The 12,436-nt window shown below is 48.3% G+C and overlaps 1 protein-coding gene across 1 annotated transcript; it reads left to right on the top strand.

Moving 5' to 3' along the window:
* Positions 1–220: 220 nt before the first annotated feature.
* On the top strand, positions 221–10,916 carry prdm1a (PR domain containing 1a, with ZNF domain). Its single transcript, XM_072668804.1, has 7 exons — positions 221–392; positions 2,271–2,522; positions 4,437–4,556; positions 5,978–6,230; positions 8,733–9,655; positions 9,780–9,908; positions 9,998–10,916. Exons 1-7 carry the CDS (start codon positions 366–368, stop codon positions 10,556–10,558), a joined length of 2,265 nt encoding a protein of 754 aa, XP_072524905.1. The 5' UTR covers positions 221–365; the 3' UTR covers positions 10,559–10,916.
* The last annotated feature ends 1,520 nt before the right edge of the window (positions 10,917–12,436 follow it).

Raw genomic sequence — 12,436 nt, 5'->3', positions numbered from 1 at the left:
AGACAGAAAAGTAAGAGAGATCCATGTCACACAGAAATAAGTGAAGCAGGAGAGTAACTGTAATTGCAAAAAGTGACTGCAGGAGTCATTTCTTTGAGGGGTGGGGCCGAGACAGGCCGAGAGAGAAAGAGAGGAGGAGGAGGAGGGATAAGGGGAGGGGCCTTTAACTGCCTTCAACAAGACACACGCTCAGGCAGTCAGTCAAACCAGAGACGCTCACAGGACACACACACTCACCATCTGGACTAGCGGTGGGACAGGAGAGAGAGAGAGAGAGAGGGGCGATCTGCACCTGTCCCACATATACACACTCCCTCTCTCACTCACACACACACACACAGGCGAGGGAGAGATCAGACGGCTCTATGTGTGGCTGGAACCAAAGTCTGTCGGTGAGTGAGAATTATCTGCTTAAACACTTTGGAGCTTTTTGAGCTGCTTTGATTGGGAGTTTGGAGTTTTTGGTTTATTTGGGGGGGGAAAAGTGCCTTAAAAAAAAAGGAGAGAGGGTTTTTACATGTGTGTTTATTGGCTGGTTGCTCTGTCGGGTTGGATTTGGTAACTTGATTGTGTTTTTAGTTAAAATGTCACAAAATTAGGTGCATCTATAGGATTTTAATGTAATGCATTTCTTTAAAAATATTTATTTGGTGTTTTTTGTTTTAATGGCAGCAAATCTAAAATGATATTTATATTTTTGGAGAATTTGCAAATTGAAAAATTGTCGGTTTGGTTGGCTGGTGGGACATATAAATGTGGAAAATCAGAAAATGTACGTTTTGTCTTTAAGCTGTGAAACTGGAAAAATTCTTTACATTTAAAATGGAAAGAAACTTAATTTGAATCCAAGCAACAAGCAACTAAAAAATGAAAATATATATATATTTTTATCAAGAAGTAATTTCAGAAATAACATTTTTCAGTCTTCAGTCTTCGGTTTTTGTACTGCTTCAGTTTCTAACTCAAATTCCTAATTCTTTAAAGCTTTAACTCTTTAATTTAATTTTCTCATTCAGCCTTAAGCGTTACTGGTTATACGGTTGCCCAGTTTGTTCATGTTCGGTTTCTCGGTTTCAGTATTAGTTGGGGTCTTGCAGCTGTCCTACACAGCGAATTAAAAGCCAGCTTGCAGTATTTTGTCATCTCTTAACTCATATAATGGAAACAGTCTGCTGGATTCAGCAATAGAGGAATACAGGCATTAAATGAGCACTGACCGAAATCTGGACCGTTCTCATTTGTTGATTTGCTCAAAAATTCAAAAAGCTGAAGAGAATCAAACTAAACAAGTGAAAGAAGCTGTGAAATATTAATATTTTGTATAAAAGCTTAATAATAAATGTATTTTTAATAATAAAACTTACTAACTTTGAATGAATGTAGTGGAATTTGAGATGGTGGTCCTAACGCTCCAGGGTCCAGCCTCGGTCTCGGGGCTCGGACTGTTTGTGAGACAATCCTGGGTGGGAAGTGTTTGAAGATTGTTTGCGCTGCCGTGGCCCCCCTATGGAAAAAGTTGTGATTCTTTCCCTTTTGTTCTCACACACACACACACACACACACTCTCTCTCTCTCTCTCTCAACACGGTTATTGCCTGAGTTTACAGAGTGTGTTGCTCTACAACTCAGCTTCCAATTTTAGCTCCATTCAGACACAGACGGCACTTCCTTCCTCCGCTGGTCCCTGTTTGCGCCTTTTTTGTCCAGAAGGACAAGGAGGGAGGAAATCAGCAGTGCGGATAGGGAAGGATGGAGAGAGAGAGAGAGAGAGAGAGAGAGAGTGAGAGAAAGGGAAGGCGGAGGTGGAGGTAGACAGAGGTAGACTGAGGTAGTGGCACGGCTGTGCCTCCTGACCTTCTGGCTGTGGCTGGAGAAGGAGCTTCAGGCTTCAGGCTGGATTTGAGCACTGTGTCGGTTTGTGAGATTGGTACGGGATGCCAAAACTGAGCGAGGGGGCGTCCGAAGGCTGATCTCTGCGTGATTTCTATTTTTCTAGTTAACTCTGGCATGAGTTTCCATTTCATTAGGCTTCCGTTACTAATGAATAATAGATGAATTGACTTTTCCTATGAGTGTCCTATGAGTTTCCTATTCATTTCCAGAGCGCTGCTTTAAGCTTTACCGACCCCCCCAGTCTCCAGAACCAGCAGTCTTAAGCCCTCATGATGTTTAAAGCTACTAAAAAAAAGGGCGTCCATTAACTTTCTTCCCCCCCCACCCTCTCTCTCTCTCTCTCTCTCGCTCTCTCTCTCTCTCGCTCTGTAACTCAGGCCGCCTCTCAGCATAGCTCTGTCATGTTGACCACTGAGGAGGCTCCCCACACCGCAGACCAGGTGGACCCGAAAATGGACGTGGAGGATGCAGACATGTCCAAGTGGACGGAAGCAGAGTTTGAAGAGAAATGCACCTACATAGTGAAGGACCACACGTGGGAAGGCCCAGTAGACAAGCCAGAGCTGACAAGGGCCCAGGCTTCGCTCCCGAGGAACCTGGCCTTCAGGCACTCGTCCGACTCCAAAGAGGTACGGCTCCCTCCTTTCCTGCTCTTTCCCACACACACACACACACACACACACACACACACACACACACACACACACACAAAAAATGCACATACACACAGTGGTGTGACTCAACGCTGGCTCACGCACTCGTAGACTGAGGAACTCATGGCCTGCAGGATGGTGTTTGGGTTTGTGGTGTTGGATTCATGCGTGATACTGTATATGCCATCTGCTCGTAAAATCCTCCAGCAGTGAGTGTGCCTATTGTTAGTGCGACGCCAAGGCCTGACCAAGCGAGCCTTCAGGAAAGGAAATGGCCGGCATCATGAGAACAGGTCACCCGCTCTTTACACTGGGGGAACTCTTCACCAAGACTGGACCTTCATAAAGAGGACTGGTCAACAGTTTCTAGTCTTAAAAAGTGACCTATCTACAGATAAGAGCGCCTTCCTCTCGAGGGAGAGAGTGATTTGCGTTTATGACATCTCTGTAAAGCCACTCCTGCTGAAATCCCGCCGTAATTAATCTTCTTTATCTGCGCTGCGGACAAGAACTTCCATCGGCGCAAGAGCACAGGCCAAAAAAAAAAAAAATAAAAAAAAAAAAAAAAATTTAAATGACCTCCCGTCACATCAAACACTCCCCTATCTGGGACAGACAGTGATGTCTGTGGAAGGTGAGCAAACGTCCCCTTGATTTTAGCGAAGGAGGGCCTTTAAACCGTCCCCTATATCAGTGGCATAGATTTTCTCATCACTCGCCTCTCTTTCGTCTTATCACTTCCTTGAGGATCAAAAACAAAACTGAGAAAGAATCAGAGAGATGATCAATTTCTCAGCTGATGAAAACGCCTGTGAGTGCTTAACAATGTCCAGAGAGCTAGAGCGAGCGAGAAAGCGCGCAAGAGAGCGAGTGAGAGAGAGGGAGAGGGAGGAAGAAAGGCCGCGTGGAAGTGGAGACGATGTGGAGGGCCGTCTTGGCACGGAGGGAGCTAGGAAGCAACGGCAAATCTCTGGTAATGAGTTATCAAAAAAAGACCCTTAATCTCCCAAACGAGACGGCGCTCTGTTGTAGGTTCGGAAGGCGGAGCAGGGGAGGGGGATTTCCGACCTCTTTATCCAGACAGACAACTGTTTGTGTGTTTGGAGGTGGGGGGGTAAGAAAGGTGGAAGAAAGGTAGAGGTGGTGGGGGATGAAGATGAAGAAGGAGGAGGAGGAGATGAAGAAGAGAGCGGATCTTGGCCGGGGAGATTAGATTGAAGTTCGCTGGCTGTAATCCGACGGCCCAGACAGCAGCGTTCCTCTCCACCTCTGGGGCTTTTCTTCTTCTGATGCCGTTTACCTCAAAGGAAGAAGCGTGCTGTAATCGTAGGTGTGGGTTTGTGCTTTAGGCCTACAGTGGCGTTTGATGTGGTGGGGTGGGCAGCTTGGTAATGAGGACAGGAGGGAGGGTCTAGGTGCTTAATGAGAGGTGAGACGGGGCGAACAGAGTCTTCTCCTCCTCCTCCTTATTCTTCTTCTTCTTCTTCTTCTTCTTCTCCTCCTTCTCGGGTCTGGCTGGGACCTTTGCAGACCCCTGACCCCAGAATGAGGCTCAAATCTCTCCAGGTGCGAATGCTAAACGAGAAAGCCTGGAGTCTCGAGCTTACCTGACCTCCTTCCACAGCCTTCCACTGCCTCCCCTGCTCTTAGTCAGCCGCTCTCACTTTCTCACAGGTTATCAGATGAGATCGAGATTCGGCTTCACTTTAATTGTTGTCATCTTTTCTCATAAATGCCTGGTAAAGCTGCCCGTAAATCACCCCAGCAGCCACGGCCTCATGATGATGATGATGATGACATGATGGAACGTAGCACTGAGGGTAACGAAGTTGCTGGATTACGTCTCGACATAACAAGGGCTTTTTTTTTCTTTCCTTTCCCCCCTTCTAGGTAATCGGCGTAGTGAGCAGAGAGTACATCCCCAAAGGCACTCGCTTCGGCCCTCTAGTGGGAGAGAAATACACTGCTGAGAACGTCCCCAAAGATGCCAACAGGAAGTACTTCTGGAGGGTGAGTCTGGTTATTTTCTCGCAGGGTAGCAAAAAATGAAGCTTAAATAAAAAAAATAAAAAGAGAGAGAGAGAGAGAGAGAGAAAAGAAACAGCGGGTCACTTCCTGTTCCACTGACTTACTTCCTGCGTGACATCACAGCGCTAGCAGAGAGAAAAAAAAAAAAAGAAAAGAGAAAAGCGCTGAGTAAGGGTCTAGTGTTTTGGGAACCACAGTGCTTGCGTCGGCGGCCTGGCTGACAGAGAGTGAACGTTTTTGTTTCATCTTGCGTGATCTTGTTTTGACTGTGCTGCTCCTGAATGTCGAAAGGGGAGCCAAATGACTTGGCAACTCTCAGACCCGACATCTCTGAGGCTTCGAGGGTGCGGGGTGGGTCATTCAGGCAGTCAGGTGGCCTTTAGCTTGAGCGCTGACTGTAGATCTGGCTACGGTGTGGAAAGCTTAACCGAGCTGCCAGTAAGGCCTATGCAGCTTCAGCTCTCTCTTCCCCTGTCTGTGGCTTTCAGCTGTTTGCTGTCTGCAGCTGTCGTCATGGGGAAAGTGCCAAGTCACTTCGATCACAAGCCGAACCATGACGGCGAAAAAATCTTTGGCAGGTTATTTTGGTTTGTAGGTGTTTTAGGATTCACAGAATTCACACCCAAAAAAAGAAGACCGCAGCAACAGCAGTGGTCACCACCCACCCAAAGACCACCTGGAAATCTCCCTTTCCAGCCAGATCAATTTTTTAGTATTATTACTGGGAAGGTTGAGAAGGTCTTCTCAGAAACGACATGATGGGCTGAACCCCCAGGAGAACAGTCCGCGGCTGCTGATATTGGCGGTTCTGTCCTACCCTTCGAGGAGGAGATCAGAGCAGTACTGAGATGAGGCTGACGTGGGGTGGGGAGGGGTTGTGGGACGGGTACAGTAAAACGAGTAGCGCTGGTGTCACAGAACTGAGGGAAGCCTCACACGGGGCCCGGTGACGTCATGACGTCAAGCGTTCCTGGAAATGGGCAGGTTAGTGTAAACAAGACTCGCTAACCTTAAGAACTAGCCCAAAACAACCAAAAAAAAATCTGTTCCACTTCATAACCCCGAGAGTGTGTGTATGTGTGTGTGTGTGAGAGAGAGAGAGAGAGAGAGAGAGAGAGTGTAATGGAGAGAAGACATGCAGATTCAATATGAGAGTACGAGTACCGGTGGGGGCGTGCAAGCTGAGTCAAGCGCGCTGCTTTATAAAGAGACTGTACGCTTCAGTATCTCCCACTTGTCTGTCTGTCAGTCTCGAGGGCGAGCGGTGAATGGAGAAGGTGGCGAGACGATGTAATGATTACGAGTGTGTCCCAGAATGCAAAGCTTTTGCATTTCATCACAGTAGGCCCAGTGTTCATCAAATCGCTAAAACATGCCGCCTGTTCTCTGTTCTCTGTTGCCAGATCTACGCAGAGGGTGAGTTCCGTCACTTCGTGGACGGCCTGGACGAGGAGAAGAGCAACTGGATGCGCTATGTGAACCCGGCCCACTCGCAGGAGGAGCAGAACCTAGCAGCCTGCCAGAACGGCACGAGCATCTACTTCTACACGGTGAAGGCCATCCCAGCTGACCAGGAGCTGCTGGTGTGGTACTGCTCAGACTTCGCCCGGCGACTCCACTACCCTCCCTCGGGGGAGCTCATGATGAAAAAGCTCAGTAAGTAGAAAAAATGAGAAAAAGGGAAAAGAACAAATACTTCTAAGCTTCTCTTCACCGGAGTTGAGGCTCAAGAGGCGGCTAGCGTAGACGGCTAACGTAGCTCACACCCGGCGGGAGCTTGAACCCGCTAATTAGCATAGCGAGCACTGCATTGTACTGTACAACCAATGAAAACCTTCCAGGGAAGTCTGGAGTGCATTTCATTTGTTTGCGCTCTTTGTCTCTTTCATACCGTATAAGGGTACACCTTATACAGTATTATACCTGGAAGGGTGTGTGTGTGTGTGTCTGAGTGTGACAACAGGCAGGTAGTTGTTTCCCTGGCCATTCGTTACTTTAGATAAAGTCCAGGGGAAGTGTGCTGTCTTCACTTCAAGGACAGAGTCTGTTATTATCATGCCAACAGAACACGCTCTTCCCCCTTTCATCAGAGGATCGGGATTCCTTGCACCGCTCCAATCGCCACTTGTGTTTTCGTCTGGCGTTCTACGTCATGTTCCTGTTCAGGCCTAGTAATGTGTGTGTGTGTGTGTGTGTGCACCTAATTACACAGGAGGGGGAGGTGTGATGCCACAGTCATCTGCACTTAAAGACACTCTTTCAACATGAAAGCTTGCTCTACACGCTCAATCTGTTATTGCTCAACCGGTAATAAAGGTCTCAAAGTGAAACCCTTTGTGTCGTAAGAGACAGAAAGAGAGAGAGAGAGAGAGAGAGAGAGCGCCACAGAGGAGGAAGCAGACAATACTCAGGTGTGGCGGGAACGGACCAGCCTTAGCGTCTCCGCTCCCCTGAGCCATGCGCATGCCCTCAGGCTGCGTGGGATGCTGTTGCCTCGGCCCCCTGCGCTCCACATGCACTCGCGCACAAATGGTAGCCTATAATTAGGCCTCCTGACCCACAGCTGACACCCAAGCTTCTACCTGCTACCTGAGAGAGTGGGACCAGCCCTCCTTCTCTATCCGTCTCGCTCAAACCTCGCATCAAGCCAAGGCTAGTCATAGCACAAACAGCCCTACAGCCACTGCACCGAATGAGTCAGTATAATGGAATGGGCTGAGATGACTGGCAGGGCCTCCCACATGGGACTGATTTAGAAAAGCTTAGGCAGGCTAAGCGCTTGGTTCACCGGACCTCTTCTGCTTTCCGAGGTGAAAACTCGAAGGCTTCAGTCTGGGTTGGCTTTTAAGGACCATTGAGTCGTCAGTATACACACACACACACACACACACACACACACAAGACATGCCTGGGGAGGCGTGGACAGGTCTTTGGCACGACTCCTTAATTTATTTGGCACTTTAAAAGAGAGGGCTACAGAGAGGGAGTGAGGGAGGGGGAAAGCTGCTCCATTGACTACTTGAACTTCCTGGCGGCAGGGCCGCGCTGACAGATTGATATCTGCGAGATCGCTGGCTGTTTGTTTTGCACAAGCTCTCTGGGACTGGCGCTATCTCTGGAAGGGGCTTGGGAGGGAGGGGTGGGGGTGGGTGTGTGTGTGTGTGTGTGGGGGGGGGGGGGTTGATACCGATAACTTCTAACTGTGTTTACATGTTGCTGCTGGAGCAGAGGGATGGGGGCCGGAGTGATAGGAAGATCTTTAGGAAAATACTCCTCTTGCTAACACATACACACACACAAACACACACACACACACACACAAGCCCAGAGAGAGAGAGACTCAACCCAGGTCACAGGAAAGGAAGCAGGAAGCGATTTTGATTATTTACATCTTCTTTTAAAGTTTCTTCTTTTAAGAGGAGAGCTGCAGAAAGGGAGATCAGAGAAAACCACGTGACACGTAAATCTGACCTCATCAAGACCTTCGGTCATCATAGGGGCAATAAGGGCGATGGAACTCAAACCCTCAGAAGATCAGAGAATCTCTCTTATTCTCCTTCTGTCCGACGCTCTAGTTCCAGAAGGGGTGTTAAGAGAGCTGCTTCCAAGTTCACTTCGTTTTGAGCCGTCTTGAAGGAGTGTGAAGGAGTGTGCAGTGAATGGAGTCAGGGGCTTTGTGGATGCCTATTAGGAGGAAACTTTCAATCATCTGCTGCCACATCCATTAGATAGTATCAGTGCTCTGAGCAGAATCCACCCCACTCCACCACCCTGACCAGGGTCTGCTGTCATGCCTCACATCCTGTCTGCAGACCCTAGCTCAGGACAATCTGTCAAACTGTCGCCCCTAATTGAACCGCTAGGCTAGGCTGCTTTGTGTTCTGAACCTCCTTGGCTTGAGAAGATCTATGTGCTGTGCAACAATGGATCTCCTGTAGCCAGAAGCCAGTGGTCTGGGGAGGAGCCCATTAGGATCTCCTCTCAGTTCACAGAAAAAAAAGGGGGCAAGCCCATTTTGTAATATCGTAGGGCCGACGGAGAACCGTAAAGTAGATGTGAGAGCCGCTGGGACTGTTGGGGAATGCTGGGTCAGTGATTTCATCTCTGTTGTTGAGGAAGTTGTTGAGTCTAATGTGCCGTTGTACCATGTGTCCACAGAACAGAGTCTGGCGGAGGCGAAGCAGCAGGTATCAGAAGAAATGCCAGCGGTGAAGAGAGAATACACAGTTTCAGAGATCCTGAAAGACACATGGAAGGCGCCAGCCAGGCCCCTGCCCACACGGCCCCGCTGTCAATACAGCCCCGACCGACCCATCTACCCCCGCGTCATTTACCCCATTCGCCCCCAACCCAATCACCTCAGAGAAGAATTCTTGAAGGCCAGCCCAGCTATCTGCTTTGCCACTCGCTCGCTCGGACAGTCTTCGATGACTCCCAGCCCGCCAGCGCGCAGCAGCCCAGAGTCCAGTCCCGAGAGCAGTCCGGCACCACGGGATCCCAGAGACTTGCCTGCCCTCCCCTACAGTGGCAGCTTGGGCCAGTACCCAGGCTACTCCCCACCTGCTCCCATCTCCTCCTTCTACCCCAACCCACATTACCTCCTGACCCACTACTCTATGAACGGCGCTCCTCCAGTGGGGAGCGTGTTCCCCCGCATGTACCCTTTCATCAACGGCTTACTGCCTCCACACATGCCCCACCCCTCAGCCATGCTCCCCCCAGAGGGAGGCCGGCATTTCCTGCTGCCGCCATACAGGGAACTGCTGATCCAGCCCCCCAAGAGTGCCTTCCCTCAAGCAACAACCCCGAAGGACAAACCCCTGCATGGACACCCTCACGTCCCATCCAGCGGTTCTCCCACGGCTGGCTGCGCGGCCTCCCCCGACCAGCAGCCTGCTAACCCTACCTCAGCCCAACCGAGCGCTGGACGTTCAGAGGACGAGGTCATCAATCTCAGCAAGATGAAGCGAGGCCCAGCAGGCTACAAGACCCTGCCGTACCCTCTGAAGAAGCAGAATGGCAAGATCAAGTACGAGTGCAACGTATGCAGCAAGACCTTTGGGCAGCTTTCCAATCTTAAGGTAAAAGGAGTCCCTCAGCTGCTCTCCTCTGTCCAGTCCTTACATATACATATGCCTCCAGTCATGAACGTCCATCTATGAATGGTGCTCTGTATCTAACTTCTACCCCCCGCTCTGTTCTCAGGTGCACCTGCGTGTCCACAGTGGCGAGCGCCCTTTCAAGTGTCAGACCTGCAATAAAGGCTTCACCCAGCTGGCCCACCTGCAGAAGCACTACCTGGTCCACACAGGAGAGAAACCCCATGAGTGCCAGGTGAGCTCGGTCTCCACTCCACCATTAAACACCTGCTCACGTGCCAAGGTTCTTCTGTAGTACTAAAAGCTGTCGCTCTGCCTCCATAGGTGTGCCACAAGCGCTTCAGCAGCACGAGCAACCTTAAGACCCACCTGCGACTGCACTCCGGTGAAAAGCCCTACCAGTGCAAGCTTTGCCCGGCGAAGTTCACGCAGTTCGTCCACCTCAAGTTGCACAAGCGTCTGCACACGCGAGAGCGCCCCCACAAGTGCCCGCACTGCCACCACAACTACATCCATCTCTGCAGCCTTCGCCTCCACCTCAAGGGCTACTGCCTGGCCGCCATGCCTTCGCCCTGCTGCAGCCTGGACGAGCTCAACCGCATTAACGAGGAGATCGAGCGCTTCGACATCAGCGACCACGCTGACCGGCTGGAGGAGATCGAGGGCGTCGACGTGGAGAGGCTGGTGGAGAAGCAGATCTTCGGCCTGCTCTTCAGCCACGACATGGACCTCAAGTCGCCGTACCACAAAGGCAGCGGCGATCTTCTTGCCCCACCGCCTCTGTCTGGTACCTACGGCCTGTATGAGCAGAGCAGCGAGACATCGGTCATCAAACTCCTGCCTGTCAAGGTGAAACAAGAGACTGTGGAGGCGATGGAGCCTTAGCCCCATCCATCTCTAGCACACAGCCACTAAAAAAAACTAACAAAAACAAAAAAAGACACGCTGTCTATCAGCTCTAGCTCTCGGGGTCTGAGCGGTGGACGGCCACAGGTGTACAAAATCCTTCTCATAAGGAGCCAGGCTCAGGCCTTTGTCTTCAGGGACTTACTGTACTCAGGGCTAAGAGACACTGTTGCAGGCTGCTAGCGGTCCAATGTGTCCTACACTTACTTTAGAGACAATCATCTACTCTTAATTTCATAGTAATATTATTGATGTCATTGATGTTTCTAATTGTTATTCTTTAATAATATTTGGTTCAGTTTAGTATGCAATTCTCCTTAATTTATTGTCCGATTTGTTAGCCTTTAAAAACAATAATGTTTACAATGACTTGGTAATCATTGTAATTGGACGTTATGTATATTTTCTTGTCTAGTTTTTGTTTTCGTCACTCTTTTGTACATAGTTTCTCGCAGCCTGCATTAGTTGCGTTTGCTTGGCTTCTGATTGTGATAACTTAATGATGACGAATAGAAATGAGGAGCTCGGCTTAATTCAGGGTTTTAATTTCTTAAATGCAGGCTGGTATTTGAACGAACGAACGAACGAACGAACGAACGAACGAACGAACCAACCAAAAGGTAGCTCTTTTTGTGGAAGGCTATGACTATGCCACAATCACATCGCAGCCTTTCGGAAATCTCTGTCGAGCACTCCTCAGTGTAACAACAAAAAGGGCATTTTTTAAATTTTCAACAAATTACCTCAAATTATGAGCGTGTGTGTGTGTACGTGTATGTGTGGGTGTGTATATAGTCTGTGTGTGTGTGTGTGTGTGTGTTCTGAAGGAAGTCAGAGGCATATACGATATTTATTGCTTTTCTACTTGAAGAAGAAACCAAAATGTCCTGGAGCGCAGCGCTCCACGGGGTCCTAATGAACAGGGGTCTGCTCACATGTAGCACACTGGCTATGAAGCTGAGAGTACTTCTCTACTCACTCACTAATGTTTTCGGAGCAATACTGATACCAAAAGGGGGGAGAGGTTGGGGGGGGATAAAATAAATAAAGAATAATAATAATAAATAATAATTAAGGGGAAAAAAATGAATTAAAAAAAGGAATGCGGAGCTAGTTACCAAAGTTCATTTACTTAAAGAGCAATGCGTGTCTATGAAGTGTTCGTCGCTCTTTAGCTGTTGTCTGTTCTGTTGAGGTTTTTGTTCGGTTCTTGTTTGCCCCTTTTGCGCTCATGGATGGCACAAACCAAAGCGCCTTGGTCTTTATATGCACTGGTTCTTCCTCACCTTCCTCATTTGTCTTGTATCTGTATTTTTTTATTTTATTGTTGTTATTATTATTATTATTATTATTATTTTGTTTTGTTTTTTTTGGTTTTGTTGAGTCCAGCCATTAAGATGGCCTCTTTTCTTAAGGCAGCGGTTTGCGCCGTAAAGCAGTAGCATCTCCAAACTTCTCTCTTTCTCTTTTTTCCTGAACTATGACCAAAGTCTTCCCCACATCTTCAGCTTTAAACACAAAAAAGACAAAAAGAAACTCGTCTGTCTCTACGTTTACATACTGGTTTACATAGTTATTTAAGTTCTTAACTTGTTCAAATGTAAATTATGATATAAATGTTCACTGACCTAATGAGACGTTGTTTGTGTCCTTCCTTGTCTTCTTGTTGTTGTTAAAATATGCCCCACATATTTCCCCACAGTTAAATATTTCTTAAAGGAACATCTACCAAAAATAAATAAATCAATAAATCAATAAATAAATAAATAAATAAATAGGCAATTTGCCCCCCATATAAAGATGCCCCAGATCATCTTAGGCCGATTCGATTTGAATTCAATGAATCGAACGACTGAG

Source organism: Salminus brasiliensis, chromosome 23 (genome assembly GCF_030463535.1).
Source record: "Salminus brasiliensis chromosome 23, fSalBra1.hap2, whole genome shotgun sequence".
In the NCBI taxonomy this organism is placed as follows: Eukaryota; Metazoa; Chordata; class Actinopteri; order Characiformes; family Bryconidae; genus Salminus; species Salminus brasiliensis.
The sequence above is the reverse complement of the archived record's forward strand: the minus strand, read 5'-3'. Positions and strand labels throughout refer to the sequence as shown.

Bases quoted from the DNA above. Each gene is read 5' to 3' on its own strand.
- prdm1a (XM_072668804.1), top strand. From the start codon at position 366: ATGTGTGGCTGGAACCAAAGTCTGTCG. The intron at 2,523-4,436 runs GTACGGCTCCCT...CCCCCCTTCTAG, and splicing joins ACTCGTCCGACTCCAAAGAG to GTAATCGGCGTAGTGAGCAG. The intron at 9,656-9,779 runs GTAAAAGGAGTC...CTCTGTTCTCAG, and splicing joins GGCAGCTTTCCAATCTTAAG to GTGCACCTGCGTGTCCACAG.